The following is a 22,660-nucleotide window of genomic DNA, read 5'->3' on the forward strand; positions in this document are numbered from 1 at the left end:
CGGTCGGACTTTTTAGTTTAAAATAAACTACTACCAGTTGGCCTCCAAATAGGACCTGACAGGTGGCTAGTAAAAGGACACCCGGAGGGAATTGAGAAAAGAAGTGGTTCTGGGTCGATATACTAGTATACTTTTAGGTGGCTGTAGGACCATTAACATAATAGCCTCTCCGCTATGAGAAACTACAGTATTAAGACATTTCATTTGTAATTTCTTAACTCCTTAAGAGTTAAGAGAGTCGATTGATCAGGCAGTCATCAGATTTAAATCAATTTTCTGAAGATCACAGACATCTCGTTGTAAGCCAATTACAATTCCATGAAATTGTAATTGCAGCTTTAACAATTACAATTACATGTAATTGTGAATTTGTTCCTTTATATTTAAATCAATCAGTAATTGAAAAACTTCTTTTACAATTACAAGAAATTGCATTTTGTTAACTTCAATTACAACTGCAAGTAATTGCAATTTGTCAAATTCAATTTCAATTACAAGTAAGTTAATTTCTTAACATCAATTACAATAACAACTAATTGTAATTTATAAACTTTAATTACAAGTAATTATAATTTGTAAACTTAAAGAACAATTGAAGTAGTTGTAATTTCTAAACTTCAATTACAATAACAAGTAATTTAAAAAATTAGCAATTTGTCAAATTCAATTACAAAATAATTTAAATTTGTTAACTTCAATTATAATAACAAGTAATTGCAATTAGTTAACTTCAATTACAATAAAAAGTAATTGTAATTTGCAAAAATGTATATACAATTACAAAACAATAATTTCAATAATTTCAATTACAAGGAATTTCTATTGGTTTTTACTCAATTAAACATAAATTTGAATTGTAGTTGACCATGTAATGAGTTCTTTATGTAATCATTACCCCCTAAAACTGTTACTGATGTATTTAAATTTATGAAGATATCAAAATGTCATACATTTTTGAAATAAGCGTACTCGCAAGAGAGAGAGGGAGAAAACTAGAGAGATCAAATTTTTTATAAATATTTCCTATTTATATGCTATATAATAATATTATTGTTTCAACTATAATTTGTTTTCAAACTATTTTAAACGCTACTTTACTATCTTATCATAAAAACTATATATTATTTTGATAATTATTGTAATAAAAATAATAAGAACTACCAAAAGATCGTGTGATTGGTCGGATAATTAAAGCATTGAAAACAAAAATGATATTTTACAAAAATCGTATGTTGTTATTCAATTTTGGAAATCGTTATTTGGTATTAAGAGATGGAGAGAGTTGACAACAGTTCTACATATAAAAATCTATTACATACATAGATATTTATAACTTTGTATTTGTCAGCCTATTCTTCTAATCATTCCCTTCCCTCCCTCTTTTAACATGACATCAAAACTCTCTTATTATTATTCGAATGCAATTTGTTTATTAACTTTATTTATTTCGAGTTTTGTCTATTTCCTATTTCGTCAAAAAATAGCATAACCAACGTATAAATAGTAAACAAAATATTTATCAAAATAATTAACCTTGTTTTTTATTATAGTTTCAGCTTGTTTTCTTTTTTTTTTTTTTTTTGTCTGTTAATTTGTGTATGAAATTATTTTTAATGCGTTTTTATTTTGACAGAATTACTGACTCGTGTTTATAATGCATTAGTTTTTTTGAGTTGTAGTTGTTGTTTAGACTTCTTAGTTGTTATTAGCAATAGGTATGTTTGTTTATTAGAAAACGTTTTTATATATTTAATAAAATTATTTACTTTTTGTTATACATTAATGTGCAAATCTTAAATAGCTGTCAGCAGACAGTAATTAAATATTTAATAGCAAATTAAACTTTATTTTTGTCAATTTATAGTAAAATAATTATTATTAAATTTTGCAATTATTATGTTTGTTGTTTTGTATAAATTTATTTAAATTTTGTTACTTATATCATTACACATATGTCTCTGTATCTTTTGATATTAAAACACCTTTAAATAGACTTCTTATTAAGGACAGCATCAAAAATGTGAACTCTTTGAAAAGTTTAATTGGATTGGATTGGATAGATAGATAGATAGATAGATAGATAGATAGATAGATAGATAGATAGATAGATAGATAGATAGATAGATAGATAGATAGATAGATAGATAGATAGATAGATAGATAGATAGATAGATAGATAGATAGATAGATAGATAGATAGATAGATAGATAGATAGATAGATAGATAGATAGATAGATAGATAGATAGATAGATAGATAGATAGATAGATAGATAGATAGATAGATAGATAGATCAATATATTAATTATTTAATTAGTTCGTTAGTTAGTTAGTTAATTAATTAGTAAGTTAGTTAGTTAGTTAGTTAGTTAGTTATTTAGTTTGTTCAAAGTTCAAGTCCGAAGAAATCCTGTTGTGCCCTCTTTAACCAGTAACACCTCCGATCTACCACACTACAACAATAACAACTAACCCTCCCGAAATTAAGCAACTTTTCGACAGCATGTCTCATAAATTATTAAAAATTTGGATCCCGAAAATATCTGAAGTCTTTAGAAAGTGCATGTCAATAAACATACAGACTGACATAACCTAAACGACTTAAACTAAAAGAAATAGAATTTTTCATAATTTTAAACTTTTGACATTTTAATCAAATGTTTAAATTAGACAGCAGGTAACATAGAAAGTTTCCCTTTCAATTACAAAACTTTTCTTATTTTAAGCTTAAAATGTTATAAAATGTATTTGTATAGGCACATAAGGAACATTTAAAAAGCAAAGAAAAACGATAACCTGCTGTTAAACTTGCTGTTAAATAACACTTGAATTTTAACTAAAAATATATATATTTATAATACAAGTTTAAATATAACGCTACAATTTAACAAAACTGCTGCATTTGTCATGTCTAATAGAGATACATTTCAAAACCAAATAGTTCATCACATATAACAGATGTTGGTTGTCCTTTGTGTCGGTTTTATAATCGGCCATATGAGTTGTTTCTATTATAAGTATTTTATTTTTTTTTTTAGAAAAATAAAAAATCTCTTTACACAAATACATATTTATAAATCACTTATGTTGCTTAAATCAGCGGGATATATACATATATTCATATACTTATATGGTTTTGGGCTAAAAAACCACAAGAGTATGAAAAAAAAACGGAGTTTTGAGACAAAATTGCATAAGTTTATAAAAATACAAGGAAAAGAAGAAATAAATCAGCAATATTTTTTGCATTAACGAAAATTATACAATATTTGTTTTGTCAACAAAATCATATTATTTGTCTGTCATGTATTTGTTTTGATTTGTTATGCAGTTATTGCAACTAACATAAATGCTTCACTTCACTCGTATGGGAATTCTAAAAATATCATGCTGTGGCTATATAGATTTTAACAGTAAAAGCTAGAAAAAGTGATAAAGATAATACATTTAGTTCCATTTCTGAAACTTTTTGTTTTGTCCTAAACATTTAAAGTTTTGATTTCAAACAAAAAAGCTTAAGAGTTGCAAATAGTTCCTTTCTATGGTGAGTTTACTGTTTCCGCATTACACCACTATTATTATTGCAAATTGATCATATAATATTGTAAACAATGAGAGCAAGTATGAATGTATTGTATTTTACATTTCTTTGTATTTATCCTGTAAACAATAAAAGATGTTATAATAATTTTCAACTGACTATATGGAGGATAATATTTATGAAATTTTTATTACAAAAATGTCATAATTGTTTCGATAAATACAAAAAGGTATCTATTGTTTTTATTAAGATATTTGCAAACAGTTAACATTGGTATCTCACCGATAATAGTGCATTGTGTTTTGTGATTATTATTAATAAGTATAGTGAAAAAAATATATATATATTAATAAGAATTTATAGTTTCTTAAAAATATTACATTACAATAAAATATCTAAAGTAATATGGAACATTTTTTAAAGAATAACAAATATTAAACGTGATGGCAAATAGTGAAAATAAATGGAAATAATGTGACAAATAAATGAAATGGATTGGGTTCATATAGAAACGTGTTGTTACTTTCTTATATTGCTTTAAAGAATTCTATTTTTATTAGTTTTCTTAAAATTTATCAATAATTTTTGACTAAAATTTTAAAATGAAAGAAATTTAATTTTTTTTTAAATTTATATAAAAAAATCTATAAAGAAGAATAATTTTACAATATTTTAAGGATGTTAAACAATACATGTTTCAATTTAAATAACACATATTTCTTAAGCAATTTATAAATACATGACAATTTTATTTACCATAATACCTCATTGTGGTAGCGAATATTTGAAAACTTTTTATTTCAAAAATTTATTTAAAATCAAAAATTATCAATATGGAAATTATATTTTAAGGATATTTTCCTAAATAGGTTTCAAATTAAATAAGCTATAACTTATTACAATCGTTGCTTAAATAAAGATTTTATTCAGACTTAATTAATTATATCTTATTTAAGGTTAAGTGAAAATTTTTTAAATTTTTAATTTTAAAAATCCTTAATAAAATCTAAAAGGATTAAGAATGTAATGATATTTGCAGGTTTTCAGCCTAAGAAGGATATACATAAAATGAGCTTTAAACTATTTAAATTTGTGCTTAAATAAGGATTTTATTCAGAATCAAGTAAAGACATCTCATTTTAGGGGCAAATTTTTAATTTAAAAAAAAAAATTTTTAAAATCTAAAAGGACCAAGAGTGTAATTATATTTTTAGGATACAAGCCTAAAAAGGATGCAAATAAAATGAGCTATAAACTATTAAAATTGTTACTTAAATAAGAATTTTATTTAGAATTAAGTGATGACATATCATTTAAGGTGGCAAATTTTTCAAATTTTAAAAAATTATTTAAAAAATCTAAAAGGACTAAGAATGCAATAATATTTTTAGGATATTAGCCTTAAAAGGATACACATATAATGAGCTTTAAACCATTTAAATTTGTGCTTAAATAAGGATTTTATTTAGAATTAAGTGATGACATCTCATTTAAAGGGCCAATTTTTAAAAATTTTTTATTTAAAAAAATTCTTAAAAAATCTAAAAAATTCTTAAAAAATCCTAAAGGACCCAGAGTAAGACAATATTTTCAGGATATATGCCTAAAAAGGTTACAAATAAAATGAGCTATACATTTTTAAAATCGGAGTATTAATAAGAATTTTATTAAGAATTTAATGAAGAATCCTTATTTTAATTAAAAAAGTTTTAAATTTTTTAAAAATTCTTTAAAAACCTTAAAGGACCTATAGTAAGATAATATTTGCAGGATATATGCTTAAAGAGGTTACAAATAAAATAAGCTATACTTTTCACAAATCGGAGTATTACTAAGGATTTTATTAAGAATTAAGTGAAGATATCATATTTTACATTAAGTGAAAAAAAATTATATTTTTAAAAATTTTTAAAAAAAACTTAAAAGGATTAGAAGTGTAATAATATTTTCAGGATATGAGCTTACATAAGGTGTTAATAAAATCAGCTATAACTTATTTAAATCTATGCATAAATAAAGATTTTATTCAAATTTAAGTGAAGACATCTCATTAAACGAAAGGGGAAAAAATTTAAAATTTTTAATTTTTAAAAATTCTTTAAAAACCGAAAAGGACCAAAAGTGTAACAAAATTTTAAAGGAAATAACTCTACATAGGATGCGAATAAAATGAGCTTTTAACTGTCAAAATTATTGCTTAAATTAGGATTTTATTTAAAATTAAGTAAAAATATTTTATTTTAAAAAAAGTGAAAAATTCAACAAATTTTGTTTTATAAAAAATCATCAAAAATTTTAAATTACAAATAGAGTGACTATATTTTTAGAATATAAACCCAAATAGGTTACAAATAAAATGAGCTATCTGTTATTAAAATCAAACAATAAATTAAGATTTTATTAAGAATTTACTGATGGCAAAAATTAGCAAAAATGCATAAGTTTGATTTTGATTGATTTTTGAAAAAATCGTAAAAAATGTAAATTAGTTTAGAATTCTATTATATTTTAAGGTTAACATGTTGTTAATAAAATTAAATTTATTTCATTAAAATCATTTTATAAATAGGGATTTTATTAATTGTTAAGTAAACACATAATGGTTTAGAATTAGCCCAGCAAAAACTAGTTGTGATAATTTTTAATTATAATTATTTATTATTACCATCTGGATTACCTAGAAGTAGTCATATTAGATCTTAATAATAATGTGTTATTTAAGTACTTTCTAGTTCATTAGTTCTCTTTTTTATTCGCTTTTTTATAATAACTTTTTCTTATAACTTTATATATTAAGTACTTACCTCCAATGACTTCATCGTGTTAAAATAATGACTTACATAATAGCATTATGTAAGTAAATTTTAGCCCCTCAAAGTTTAATGCAAGTTTTTACTGGGAGCTTGATAAATGCCCAAGTTTGTTGCTTTCTATTTAGTTTATGTAAAACTTCCTACATACATTTTCTTCCAAAATGGGGGAGCTTATTAGAAACTTTTTTTTGCTTAAGTGGCGTTACTGATTCATATACTGTCTTTGTCGTCATCACCATCATAATCATTATCTCATTATCATGTGTGTGCATTTTTGTGGTAATTTTATATTTAAGCAATAATATTGTTTGTTCCCTATTTGTTGCTGCTCTAAAAAAAAAAATAAATAAATTTTTTTCTGCTGAAAAAAAAAAAAAATTGAAACAGTTTAAATGCAGTCCAATGAAGACAAGTACCACACAACTATATAAAACAGCAAGGAGGGAGAAAAAAATCTCCATTTCATTAAAAAAAAAACCTCAAGAATATGTAGCTTTTTTTTGCAAACTTCTTCTAAGGTATACAATTTAATTCCAGGAATTTTAAAATACACAACTTAAACTAAATCAAATCAAAAATACTTTGCCGACTTAACCTTGAATGAAAAAAACAGAAACATTTTAACCAATAAACAACAAGCTGAAGACCAAAGAAAATCAAACTGTAGCCAAAGAGCAAAAGAATATTAAAGCAAATGCATCATACAAGTTTAGAGTACATAAGTTAAACTTTGAAAGGAATTGTAGTAGTAGTTGTTGTTGTTATTCACCCAGGTTCTTAATGTGTGTGTGTTGCTCCTAGTAACCTTGATTTTTGTTTTGTTTCTGTATGTGTTTTTGTCTTTTAAGTTTGATTTCTTGGCCTTATTTCTTAGAAACTGCAGGTGATTTTTTGTCTCTTCTCTTTTTTTTTTGTATTCCCTCTTGTTGTTGCTAATATTTCAAAATTTCGTTAGTTTTGCAATTTTTGTTCTCATTTTTTTTTTGTTTTTTATTAAGTAAAGAGCATTTAATTTCTTAACTTGTAGCAAGATGATTGTGTGTGAATGCGTTTTTTGGGGTTTCCGCGAATTTGTTTAATCGTTAGAAAAAGAAATACATTTTTTTGATCAAATAAAAATCTGAAAAATAAAACAAATCTTTAAATTCATTGAATCTATAAAAATCAAAGTTAGTCACTTACACATTAAATGAAAATAAATACTTTTATATTTTTTTGTTAGTCTTTTCAAAACTGTTGCATACGAAAAGGAATTTAACCCGGCAAACGTAGACTTTAAAACTTTATAGGTTACAAATAAATTGACATAAATTTTGTTGCAAATAATGTCATGAATCGATATTAAGTGACTGTAGCATATTTTTAAAGAATTTAAATCAAGTTCATTTACAATTATGTGTTTATATCTGATTATGAAAAAAAAATGCAAAATTAAAAAATTTTTAATTTTTAAAAAATTCCTTAAAAATCGAAAGCAGTAAAAAATAAAATTTATTTCCCAGATCTCAAAGCTTATTTTGTAACAAATAAAATGAGGCAAATTTTTTCAAAATCGATAAATAAATTTTAATTTTATTCACAATTCAAATTTGTTACTTTATTAAATTTTTCTTTAAAAAATATTAATTTTCAAAAATTCATTAAAGATCAAAAACTTCAGGAAATTTAATTAATTTATAACGTTTAGAAAGCTTAAACTGTTGCAAATAGAATGAATGAATTCTTCAAAATCCATAAATAATTTTAAATTTTATTTACAATTAAATTTTAACACCTTTTAAAAAAAATTAAAATTAAAAAATATTTGATTTTCAAAAAATTCTTTAAAAACCGAAAACAGTAAAAAATTACTATTATGTTCTTAGTCCTGAAAGCTTATTTTGTAACAAATAAAATGACAGCAATTTTTTTTAAATGTATAAATAAATTGGATTTTATTTACATTTTAATTTTGTTAAGTTAAGAAGTTTTTCTTTAAAAAAATATTCATTTTCGAAAATTCATAAAAAATTGAAAACTGCAAAAAATTAAATTCTTTTATAAGTTTTAGAAAGCTTAAAGTGTTGCAAATAAAATGAAATATAATTCTTTAAAATCCATAAATAAATATCGATTTTATATTAAATTTAGTGTTGTTACCTCTTTGCACAAAAAATCGAAATGTGATTATTTTCACAATACAAAAAGTTAAACCTGTTACTGACAAAAAAAGGTGTTATTCCTTCAAAATCGTTAAATAAAGGTTAAATTTATTTACAGTTAAATAAATGTTCTAAATTTTATAAAAAAAAATATAAAAATTTGTTTTATTTTTAAATAAAATGTTTTGCTGGGTTACTCTTCCTTTATACATATGTATGTATTTGTTATTCAATATGCATTTATTTTGATATTGACTTTATTTCTTAAAAAAGTTGTTGTTGTTGCTTTATTTGTATTTAACAGCAAAACGGTTTATTTTTTTTATTGTTCTCTTTTTTCAATTCTTAAGAATTTCATTTTCAAACAGACATTCTTTCGATTTAGAGACAAACAAAAATGATGAAAAAAAAACGAACGCCTTAAGGGTTTCTATTTTTCCTGGGCCATTCTTTTTGATGGTTGTGTTTGATGTTTAAAACATTTTTTTAAGGATTTGTTAGGAAAACAAAAAATAAGGTGGGTTCCTTTTAAATATTTATATACCGGGTAGCATTTAAAGTACCGTTATATAACGCCTACAAACATTTAAACATTTTTTTTATTTCAGAGGAATAAAAATGCAGATTGATTGTGTGTTATAAAATTTGTATCATTAGTATGGTTTAGTTTAAGTTATTGTATTTTTGAAGGCTTTAATAATGCCAACTGCATTTAAAGTAATTTTATAAACAAAAGTTTGTTTGCCACAACAACATGTATAATGTATAAAATTATTTGTTGTCTCAACAATATTTTGTTAAGCATAAACAAAGTATATGTTTAGCTTAATAAAATTTTAAAAAATCTTTAAATTTATTTGATATATGCGTGCCTTAGTTTGTCCTTATTGCTTTTTTACTCATATATCCTACAAATTTGTTTTAAAATTCCTGGAAAAACTGATTATTTTTCTCCACTGCACTTTAAATTTATACAATTTTTTTAGCAAAGCAAACATGTTGTTATTTTTTTTTTTTCAAGAAATGTAATTTGAAACCACTTTATTTTTTAAACATAAATGTCATAATTTTATCAATATAAAAATAAAAAAAATGTAAATTCATTTTATATTTAAATAAATTTTCTTCTTAACTAGCTGTGCATTGAAATCTTATTCTTATAAAATTTATTTTTTTCTCAATTTCATTGCAGCACTTAACGCTTCATAAATTTGAAAATTCAAAGAAAAACAAACAAACATCGTAAATAATTTCCTGTATTTCAACGATTTTTTTTATTTTGGGATACAACAAAATAACAGGATTCATTTTTACAAACACAACAACAAATTATAAAAAATAAATGCTAAAAACGCATTTAATTGGGATTATAAAAATTCAAAAAATTTCGGTTTGGCATCAGCATCATTCTTATTATCGAGAAAATCTCTTACAGACGACGACCACAGCGCTACAGCAACAACAACAACAACGAAAATCAGCAGCATTAACATTGTGGAAAAAACTAACGAAAAACTGTCGCTGTTTAAGAAAAAGACGAAAAATTCATCATATAAGAAAAATTCAAAATTTATGGTTTGGCTCTAACGTTTACCACAACAACAACAAATAATCCCAATTTAGAAAAAAGCAAAAATATCATCAGCATTAAACAAATAAAAAAATTCAATTAAAATTTATCACAATTTTTTTGCAAACAAGAAAAATATTCAAAATTTTTTAAAACAGAAGAACTAGAAGAATTATCAATTTGGCTGTATTTTCAAAAGCAACAACATCACATTTTGGATTCAATATTTTGTTTTTTTTGGCTTTAATTATTTTCGTCAATAAATCAACATGGATCCTCAACAACAGTTTTGTTTAAAATGGAACTCGTATTCATCAAATTTGGCCATAACATTCTCAAATCTATTCAAATCCGATTTATTAGCAGATGTAACATTGTCATGTGATGGTAAGTGATGATAATTTATTTACTAAAGATCTTATTTGCTTAATAAAAAAAAAGCTTTAAAGCTTTCTGTAGTAAAGGTTGAGATTAAAGTTTTAAGTTCAAATAAAATACATTACTGCAGCTGCCCCAAAGTTACAATCTTGTAACTAGTTCTGTTTATAATTAATATACAAAAAAGTTTCCAGTTGAAATTGATTAAGCTCATGAGCTTTTTATTTTGCATAGACCTGGGTCCACACTAAGAGAATTTGGTTGAGAAACTTTTTCTTAATTCTCTTAATGTCTACACACCGAAACTTTTGTTTTAGAAACTACGTTTTAATTGCATTGATTTGATTTTGTACGAATGAGAAGAATAACAAAACAAAAGAAGTTTCCGAGCACGGGAAACTCCGTACCGCGAGAGAGATGAATGATATTCTTTCTCTTTCTTTCACGTAAAATCAAAAGTTTCCCAAACAAAGTTTCCTAGTGTGGACCGCCGAATAGTATTGAGAAGCATATATTTGTCCCGACAGCGAATCCTATATTAAGCGAAGCTTATTTAAATAAGTCATAAAGCTTCCAACCAAAGTTTTAAATACACTTCACAGAAAAAACTGTTAGAAAAGTACCGGAATTGATACAATCCGTTGTGAAAAGTGAACACGTTTATTAACAATAAGACAACGCATGTGTATACAAATTAAATAACACCCAGTTATCATTTTGACAACCAACGTTGTAATTTTGTTAGCGTATCGTTATTTCAACAACGCATTGTTTTCATTTCGATTACGCTTTGTGTCATAATGGCAATGCATCGTTGTAAATTCGACAACAACTCAAAGTTCTCTATGACAACACTATTCGATTACGCTTGGTGTCATTTTGACAATGCATTGTTGTGAATTCGACAACGTATTGTTGTTATTTCAACAAGGCAATGTTTAACAACATAAATTTGTCATTTTGGTAAAACATTTTTATTGTTTTATTCATTTGATAACGTTGTGTCTTATTTTCATATTTTTGTTGTTGATTTGAGATCTACGCGTACAAACTTTAACAACGGATGTTATTGATAATTATAAACACTTTGATGTCAATGTGTGTAAATTTAAAACGTCCCTGTGTACAACTTAGTTGAAAAAGACTACAGTCACTGCATCAGTTCTAATTCATCCATCAAGTAACCAGTTCTGTTTAAATTTACTTTCCTTTAAAGCTGTTTACACCGTAAAAATGTTTAAATTAAATCTTTAAACAAGAAAAAAAAACTCTTAAGAAAAACCTGACCTAAGATAATTTTAACGTTTTTTTTACACATAAAAAAAAATATTCTAATACAACAAATATTTATAACCTTTTAAAACATATTTATATAGAAAATTTAATATGTAAAAACATAACTTCAAACACATACAGTGTGATATTTACAACCTACATACATACATATACAAAACACAAAATATTTTTTTTATTACATCTTCAATTTAATAAAAACCTCATAAAAATGATAATAAAACTGAAGAAGAGTAGAAAAAAAACAGAAAAGGACGATTTTCTCTTTAAATCATTGAAGAAAACACGTTCTAAAGTAAGAAAATCAAAATAAACAAAACAAACAAAAAAACAACAACAAATAATTTAACCCCACAGACAGACAATGTGACAAACTTATGGACAGACAGACAAACATTTAGATTTATGTATAGAAATATTGTCTTAAAGGCACAAACAAGCAAAAAAAAAAAAACAATATTGATTAAACTGAAAAAGTGTACAAGAAAAAAAAACATAAACATACTTTAACAAGGATTTTTCAGTAAATGAATTATGTTGTAGAATGTTAAGCAAAAAAAAGAGAAAAAATAGGAAAATCACGTCTACATTGTTAACTTAATAATAAACAGTCATTAGTATAAGAAACGTTTGTTAAAAGATTCATAACTCATGTTCTTTGACATACATAGAGGCTTTAAGGATATCACAGTAATCTAATAAAATTATTTAAAAATAAACTTCCTAAGATTTTAAGTTAATTTACCAAGGACATGAATGTAGTTCATGGAAATTTATAAAAAATTTTCCTTAAAATTTTAAATTTTTATAAATTTATTTTAAAAAAATTGTTCGTTGTGAATGCAAATCGTGAAGAAAACTGTAGAACTTAGTCAACTTTAAAGTCGTCAAATTTATCTACAATTTTAATATTAGCTCCTAAAATTATACTATTATGACTCCTAAAAGTATACTATGAATTATAAGAGAAAATCAAGCCATTTTCTTTCAAAATGTATGTTACATACAATCAAATAATTGTATAAAATAAATCTAACGCCTCCTAAAAATATAATATTGAAAAAAACAGAGCATATTTGCCTATAAATATGGACGTGTCAAATATTTTGATAACTTTTACATGAACTTGAATAAATGACATATCATTTTATTCGTAACATGATGTACTTTAAAATTACCTTTTAATTATAGTGCCTCCTAAAAATATGCTATGCAAAAATACCGAACAATTTAACAGTTTTCTTTAAAAATGAACGTTTGAAAATTATTTGGTATCCTTTACATAAACTTGTATAACTTCGGCAATTTTTAATAAATTTTAATAAGTCATATATTTATTCGTTACAATATGTTCTTTAAAAGTGCTTTAAAATTATCTTATTATTAAAGTGCCACCTAAAAATATGTCATGCAAAAGTACAGAACAATTAAACAGTTTCCTTTAAATATGGATAACCTTTACATAAACTTGTATAACTTCGGTAATTTTTAACCGATTTTGATAAATCATATGTCATATTATTAGTAATAAAATGTGCTTTAAATATATGTAAATAAATATATTAGTCATTTAAGAAAAAGTTTGAAAAAAAATCTGCTTCAAAATTAATAAAGAAAAACCTCCTAAAATTGTCTCCAATTAACATATGCTTAAGAAATAACTTACGAGCAAATAATTGGCATATTGTAACATAGGTTAGGAAATTTTCAATCCAGAGAACAAAGTACACAAATGGTTTTTCAGATATCTAAGCCAGTTGGTAACTAGTGCTTTGTCATCTTCCCATGTTTCACCATAGACAAGTTTGTAGTGTTGTACTAATACGGAGTTCGTAAATTCGTTTCTACCCAAAGACTCTAGTAAAGGGCCATCAACAATCGCCAGTCGACAACCAGTTCTTTGTTATTTTCTCATTTTTTTCGCCGAAAGTTAGTTAGTTGATTAGGTTCATCCTCCTTCCAAACTAACTTTTCCCTTGTATCTCTTTTATATTTGATATGATATTGTTTGTTGATGTTTTTGTCGTAAAATAAAAGAAAAACCTAACTTTCAGGCTTTATAATGTGAATAAAGCTTATAGTTTTTTTCAGAGTTTTGTCAAGATCATAATAATCTATATCGATTAATAATTTGAGAAAGAGTATTAGGTGTTTTTCAAACAATTTATACTAATATTTTATGCCTTAAATATCTTTAAATTTCAATTCTAACGCCTTAAAGTCTACTCAATATTCTAAAGTTTACATTCACCTCAAAGTACGCAATACTTTTTTTAAAATACATAAAAAAATATTACCAAGATATAAACAATTGCCTCTAGCTAGACGTATAAATGCTAAAAATTCATCTGTTATTCTTACTGCCTTATTTATAAACTTTTCTTAGAGGTTTATAAAACAGTTTTTCCTACAATATTTGTACTACAAGCCTTTGATAAATGTTTATAAATAAGAATTTTAATATTAAAGATTTCTTCATTTTCTTTACAATTAAACAAATTTTTTACTCCTTAAATATCTTTAAATTTCAATTCTAACGCCTTAAAATCCCCACAACTTCCTTAACTTTAAATTCACCACAAAGTATGCAATACTTTATTAAAAATTTATAACAAATACAAATACCAACATATAAACAATTGCCTCTAGCAAATCATATGATAAAACAACAAATTAACAACAAACAAAACCAAAATTACACTTTCATTACAATGAGATTTTCAAAAATCATACTTGTTTTCTTAAAAAAAAAAAACAACTGTCAATGCAGGACAAACACATATGATATTTTAAATTCCCCCCAAAAAAATATATATATATTAATCTAAAAGCAAATATGAATGTTTTATTTTTCAACACCCTGCTACTAGAAATGCAGCAGTAGCAGCTTTGAAGCTCCCTTTTTGGTTAACGCTTCATTGCTGGCTTAAATCAAAAGGAAGCCTACTGAAGCAGGACATCACCATAAGCATCATGAGCATCAAACAAATATATAGATGACAACGTTATGAATACATTTGATTTGTTTTGTTTTTGTTTTTTTATAGGAATATTAAAAACCACAATTTGTCTCTTCAAAAAAAAAATAATAATTTAAATTTATATTTTTCACTGTTTTACAAACATGTGTGTGTTGACAAATAGTTAAAAGGGAGAGTAAGTAATACCAACATACTACTTTTTTTTAGCTTTATTCCTGGATTTATTAAAAGGATTTTCAAGGGGGGAAGTCCTTTTTTTAGAAAATTTGTATTTATATGTGATTGTTGTTATTTGTTGGTGGGTAACAAATTTTAATCAAAAATAGTACTTTTTTGTTGATTGATTCCAACAAATATGAATATGAATTTTTTTCTGTTGTGTATTGTGGTGTTGTTAGTGACCATTTTTTTTTTGCCAAGGAGCAACATTTTTTGGTTTTATTTTGAAGGTTAGAGTAAAGCTTAAGGTGTATTGAATATTTTATAGGAATTTATTATTTTAAAATACCATTGTTTAAAGCAAACTTTAAGGCTGGTGAGAAGAACTCAATTCGTAATTCATTTAATTGAAAATTTATGAAAAATATTTCAATTTAAGTTTATTGCCTACTTGTAGGTGCTTAACTTAAATTTAACTAATATGATTAAAAGCATATATTTAGGCTGTAGTTTTAAAATTTTCCTTTTATCCTGTCAGGTTAGTTTTAAACCCATCCTCCTCTCATAGAGAAGTTTCATATATTACGGGTGTTATCATATATGTTGCCTACTATTTGGTGCTTAAACTTAAGTTTAACTGGTATTATTTAAAGCATACATTTAGGCTGTAGTTTCAAAATTTTCCTTTTATCTTGTCAGGCTAATTTTAAACCCAACCTCCTCTCATAGAGAAGTTTCATATGTATAAGGTTGTTATCATTGTTGTTTTTTCAATACTCCTCAAAATATGCTTCATAAAACTGCCAACTTTTGAATTTTGAATGAAAATGAACGAAAGAAAAAAACGAGAAATGCTTCGTAATGCGTGTGTTACCTTAGATATCACTTGCTGTTGTACATTTGATGATGTATGGCTACATAAATACAAATAATCATACCAACGACTTTCAGCAAATAGATTTTTTATTATACGTAAACACACACACATATATACATATTTCTTTTAACAAAAATATTGCATATTTTTTTCTGTTCATGTTTGTCTGTTTGTTATGATATTGTAATTCATATAGAACGGCCAGGATTTCAATTCTATTATCCTTCTTTTTTTTGCCAGCTCTACTGGCTCTTGGCCAAAATAACCGTACACAACGTTTCCCATTTATAGAAAAAAATTGGGTAAACACTTCATATTCACCCAGCAGTGGGCACAAAAACTTCTTAATACTTTTTTAGTCGCGTTTTTCTACGCATCATTTTTTTTTTTTTTTTTTTGTTTTCTTGTTTGCAACTTTAAATCGATATTTTTTTTGCTGTTATTTTCAAACAATATTATTTTATTAAAGCAAAAAAAGTAAAACTCCTGTATTTCCGTAAATTTTTTGGTTCCGGGCAGACATGTTTTTCCTTTTTTTTCTCCCCCCAATTCATTGTTTTAACATACGCCAGACTTACAATAACTTCTCATGCCTTTATGTAGATTTTAATATAAATAAAATGGTCATACATCCAGAATTTTAAGATTTTTTTTAAATATTCATATTTTTTATTGGTGGACCATTAGCTGTTAAAGGGTTGGGGTTTGTGTAAGCTTGTGCTAACGATGTTTGTGCATTGTCTTTCTAAAACCTTTTCAGTTTTTTTTAGTGAAAAACTTATTTTTTATTTTATATTAATATTTAAAAGCTATCAACAAATGGCATAACGGTAAATTTGAAAACAAACTGGATTATTTCAAAATTTCCATAGTTTTATAGTTATTGGCGTAACTTCTTTAAATACTTTTCACTTTTTTCGTTCAGTTTTTTGTCGTGAAAAAAATTTCCCTGTTGTGAAATTTGTTGATGAAATTTTGTAAACATTGAACAGCTGTTCCATACAAAATCAACTATTGTGAATGAATTGTTCACAACAAGTTGACGATAGCAATTTTCCCTTCGAGGGAAATGAAAATTCAAAGGAACAAAATTTTCACTTCTATTGGCGATAGGGGTGAATGTTTTTCTTAGTTTAAACTTTTTAACGAATTGTTTCATAATAAATATAAATTTATGTTAATTTCTTAAAGTATTAAAAAAATCCCTTAAAAGGGAAATTTTATTTATATGTAATTTTTCTATTTTTTTTTATTTTCTAACTTAATATGACTTAGAAAATACAAATTTACCTTTATTGGAGAAATTTCCCTTTAATTTAAAAAGTTCCCCTTAAGGGAAATTTTAGTTATATAAGATTTTTCCAATTTTTTTATCATATTTTCAAACATAATTTGCATTATTTAAAAAACTGTGTAATCATTTTGGAAATTTCTTTTTTTTTTGGAAAATTTCCCTTTAAGGGAAATTTTTTCTATATGAGATTTTTTCATGTTTTATATATTTTTATATAAATATTATTCAAGTTAATAAAAATTTGCTAAATTTTTTAAATTTCTTTTGAATTTTGAAAATTTCCCTTTAAGGGAAATTTTATTGGAGCAAGATTTTTCGAAGCTTTTTCAATTTTTGAATATAATACGTCATAATATTGAAAATTTTGTTTATATTTATAAATTTCCCTTAAATTTAAAAATTTCCCTAAAAAGGAAATTTTAGTTAGTAAAGATTTTTCTAGTTTTTATTTAATTTTAAACATAGATTGCAACAGTACATCGAATTTTGTTTTCATTTTAGAAATTTCCTAAACAATTAAAAATTTCCCTTTAAGGGAAATTTTTTCTGTATGCTAAAAATATAGTTTTATATATTTTTAAACACAATATGTAAGATTAAATAAATATTTGCAAAATTGTTTAAATTTTCCTTATATTAAAAAATTTCCCCTTTAAAGAAATTTAACTTAAACATGATTTTTCTAAGCTTGTTTAATTTTTAAACATAATTTGCAATAGTAAATCCAATTTTAATAAAATTTTAAAAATTTCCCTTACTTTTCAAAATATCCCCTTAATGGAAATTTTAGTTTTTTTTTTAATTTTTCTTACATTTGAAAATTTTACTTGTAATAGATTTTGAAAGTTCTTTATAATTTTTGCAATTTTTTTAAATTTCCCTTTTATTTGAAAATTTTTCTAGAGAACTGCAAAAATTTTATTACTTTTAGTGATTGATCTCGGACCCATCAATATTTTTTAGTTTTGTATTTGTTTTTTTTTTTTTTTATTAAAATAAAAACTCGTTTAATATTTAGTCAGCAATAAAACAAAACAATTTCTAAATTTTTAACGGTTTTTTTTTTAAATTAAAATAAAAACGTGTAAAAAACAAGCAGTAAATAATCATAAAAAAACTCTCTCTGTCTCTTCCATTTTAAAACACTCCCTCAATCTAACATTATTATTTTTACTCTTTCTTGCATTTAATGCGGAAATGCTTAGGAATAATAACAAAAACCAAGAAAAAAAAAACGCAATAAAAATAATAAATATATAGAAATACAACAAAAACAAATCAAAAAGAACTAGATATTGTTGTTGTTGTTGCTGTTGACATTCATATTCACATTTAAATTTTGCACAAACAAAATTTAAACGAATGATAAGTGAGTGCGATTTGGGTATGAGCGAGATACAGTGAGTTTTGTTTTGAATGTATTTTTTGCACATTCGTAGAATTTCGGCATAATGTTTACATTTTTTGTTGTTGCTAATTCTATTGCTACTTCTCTTCTTCTTCTTGTTATTTCTTAATAAAAATGACGTTTGCTGCGACTGCAAAATGAAATGAATTAACAAATTCTTGATTGTTGTTGTTGTTGTTCTTTTTTGTTTTGGTTAATGTTTTTTTACTCTTCGGGTTGTTTGGTTTAAAAAAAATTTTTAACGAAATTGAACTAAATTTTCGGAAGTTTTGCGCGTGTATTTCCTACCCCTGTTGTCTCCTGCACAAAGTGATGACAGCGTCAGATTCTAATTCTGATATAGAAAATGATATAGACAAAAAAAAAATGGGTCGGGGTATGCATAAACATATTAAAGTTTCATTTTTTTACGTTCTAACTAATAGTGGTATTAGTTGTAGCTATTGTTTTTTTTTTATAATAATATTTCATTGTATTGTGCCAAAAATATAACAACAATTTCAAAATTCAAAGACGCAAGTGCAGTTTGTTTTTTTGTTGATAATTTTATTATTTTTTTGTTTTTTATTTATATACGTATAAAAAAAAACACTTGATAAAATAACAAAAATATAATATTAAATTGGGTCACTGTTGAAAAAACAACAATAAAAACTTGAGGAAAAATACATAGTATATTGAAAGCCTAATTTGTAGTCGAGTTCTTCCCGTATTCCCCGTTCATTCCCCTCTTTGGTTTATAACAACATGAACTCAGCTAATTTTTGCATATTTTTTTTTTAAATCCAATTTTTGGTTTCAAATTCTTGGAAGTTTTATGAATCATATGTATATCTACTTAGAAATTTGTTTGTATTTATAAAGATATTTTATTTTCAAAAGTATTCTCTGTCCTGACGTGAGGCGTCTGAACTATATGGTGAAGGAAGCTTAACTTTCCAATCACTTATTTCTTATTCTAAGGATTTTACACCGAATGATCTGTTCATAGTTTGAGGTAAAGAAATCAGCAAGCCAATTTCGTATACTATATCCTGAAGCTAATCTTATATATCTATATATTATTTCTAGGAATTCCTATAAGAAACATAGGGCCGCAACAAAACTATTTCAATCATCTTTCACGTCGGGAAAATAGATCGACTTTGAAGATCTGTCTTTTCCATCAAGGGGCAGGTCTACCAAAACGTCTCTGGGGTTTCAATCGATAGTTCTTCTGGTAATGTCATTTGAAGGTTTTTTTAATAGTGTGCTGAGATCAGTATTCCTAATTCTTTGAGGCCAAAATAAAAGCAGGATTTTTCGAATCTTGCGTTTTCACAGAAACTCCAATACTAATGGTGTCCATCTACGCAGTATTCCACAATTCATTACCAATTAGTAATATGGACTTTACGTTGTAGTTGAAAATTCTAAGCTTTGTACTAGTAGATACTTTAGAGGATCGCCACACGGGGTTTAACATGTCAAATGCTTGCCTTACCTTGTCTAGTAGATAAACAAAGGAGGGAGGTTGCATCGTCAACACATAGTCGAGCATTCTGAACGTTTTTACTTCAACACTCGCTATAAACGAATCAGTTGCATTCGTTTTATGTTCTCAGTAATGGTCCGTTCAGCTTATAAAAGATATGAGCTTTTTGCATTCACTTTATGTTCTTTGTAATGGTCTGCTCGGCTTATAGTAGATATGAGCTTTTTAGGTCCCACTAAAGCTTTACACGATCACACAAGTAATATGATCTGTCAAAATTTTGTGTAGATGCAATAAATGAATCCATCACACTTTGAGAGAATACGGATGGAAAATTTGACATTCGTATGGCTCTCTTCATTTTTTTTAAATGATTCAAAAAACAATCAGGTCGCATTAGATCAGTGATGTATTTTTGTGTCATCATGTCAATCATACGACTTTTATTCCCTTTTCTGTTATACTTATAAAGTGTGATCGTGCCCTGAAGTGTCCTTAAATACATTTGGTTTGGTTTTAGTGATCATTCCCTTACCGCTTTTGATATTTGGTATTAGTTCAAGATCTTTGTATGAACCCTGCTGCTTGCAAACTTTTAAAAAACTCTTGTTAAGATTTACAACAATCTAAATGGAGTAATGCTTCCAATTTTTAAACTTATACATATATATGAATTTTAACAAAAATTTTCATTAAATTCTATATTTCCGAAAAATTTGCAAAATTAATAATAAGTTTCCTACAAAAATAAGATGAATAATATTAGAAAAAATGTTTTTAAAATATTTTTAAAATGTTTTTCTAAAGCATTCAAAGTATTTTAAGATTTTAATTTTAAAATTTTAGGTCTAAAATTCTTTCAAATTCCTTTTGCTATATCAAACATTTTGCTGGGTTATTTGCCTTAAAGTCTATTCTAAAGTAAACTTGCATATCATTCGTAAAAAAAAATCCCAAAAATAAAAGAATGAAAAAAAAACAACATAAAAAGCATTTGAAATTATTAAAAAATAATTTGTTCCAATTTCAGTTAAATATTATTGTTTGTTTTTGCAACTCGTGCAGTAGTTATGAAATTCATAAAATAAAAAAAAACTTCTTATCAGTTTGTATGAATGAGTGTGATTTTCAAATAGTGTGCGGAATATAATTTATGAATTAATTGAGGTTTTACGTTTTTGATTTAATGAAAAAAAAAGAAATTTAAGTTCAATGCTAAATTTTAGCAATAATTTTGGTAAAATTATCAGCTGAGATTCTTTTCTTTGTTTCAAATATAATTCAAACTTTTACAAAATTTTAGAAAAAGTTAAAAATAAAATCGGGGAAAATAGACAGCATTTAAATAAATAATAGATGTTTAAGCATAAGAATCAAAGCATACATTTGAACAGTACTTTATGCTGCATAACTATAGGCAGTATTTTAAAGAAATAATTGGTGTTTAAGCACAGAAACTATAGCATACATTTTGACATCATTTGGACGAGAATCATAGCATACATTTGAACAGCAGTTTATTAACTACATAACTATAGGCAGCATTTTAAACAAGTAATTGGTGTTTAATCATAATAACTATAGCATACATTAAGGCATCATGTGGATGAGAATCATAGCATACATTTTGAACAGCAGTTGAAATAAATTTTATTGTGTATATATATAACCTCTTTAAGATTTTCTTAAAAATGTTTGAGGCGCGGCAAAACAGCATTTTATTAGACGCCGGTTAAAAAAGAAACAAACAAACAAACCCTTATAAAAGGCCAACTAATGAAAAACATGAAATAAAATTCAAATACAATAACAAAAATGAAATATATGTTAAATATATGCAGAAAAATTATAATAAGAAAATAAAGAAAAATTGAAAGTTATCCTTAGAAAAAGACCTTGAACCCATAAAAAATCATGTCATATAATAAAATATATGTACTAATATATATGTGTAAATGTATACATTATATGTACTTAATATATACAATATAAATAACATTACACTGTTTTAAGTATGTATTCATACAGAAAAGAAAAAAAAAAAATGTGGAAAATAAAAATAAACAAATAAACAACAAAAGAAATAAGGCCAACTCTAGTACTACTACTATATAGATATTATATACCCACACATATATACATATGTATAACAAAAACAATAATTTCCTTGGTCTTGAATCAACAACTCAAGTACATATATATTTTTCTCCCCAAACACGATTTTTTTTTCTTTTCAACAACAATGAACTAAGAAACGAAGATAGAATTACTCGTATACGCGCCAAATCGTTTAACGACTTTAAATACAAGGACTCCCAGGAATACACACGCTTTTTAATACACCCAACCACCCTCTATATACAATATATACATACACTCACTGCTGTTTTTAGGAAAAATTATCGAAAATTTTTCTTGTGAATGGTTTTTTGCTTTTGAACTTTTGGTCCATTAAAAAAAAAATAAAAACATCTTAAGGAAACACGCAGCTGGAGGGTGTTATTTTATTTATTTATTTATTTTTGTTTTTCTTGACTATATACTTTTGTCAGGCGTAAAGAAAGGTGTGGAATGGGTCGTATTTATTCATCTCTCTGACAGGTATAGAGTAGATGAAATGAATTGAAGAAAATACAAATAACCGGCAAAGAAAATCATTTAGAAATGCATACAACAAGAGGCAAGAAAAAAAGTACCAAGAATATATATGAACTAAGTTGTGGTACTTTTT

The 22,660-nt window shown here is 25.2% G+C and overlaps 1 protein-coding gene across 1 annotated transcript in view; it reads left to right on the forward strand.

Annotated features, from left to right (window-relative positions):
- The window catches only part of LOC111674660 (zinc finger protein chinmo), a 90,306-nt gene that overhangs the window by 63,622 nt on the left and 4,024 nt on the right, over nucleotides 1-22,660 (forward strand). The window contains 1 exon segment of the mRNA XM_046945281.1: nucleotides 9,688-10,452. Within this exon segment, the coding sequence (XP_046801237.1) occupies nucleotides 10,335-10,452 (118 nt within the window). The 5' untranslated portion in view covers nucleotides 9,688-10,334.

Source organism: Lucilia cuprina, chromosome 2 (assembly GCF_022045245.1).
Source record: "Lucilia cuprina isolate Lc7/37 chromosome 2, ASM2204524v1, whole genome shotgun sequence".
Lineage (NCBI taxonomy): Eukaryota > Metazoa > Arthropoda > Insecta > Diptera > Calliphoridae > Lucilia > Lucilia cuprina.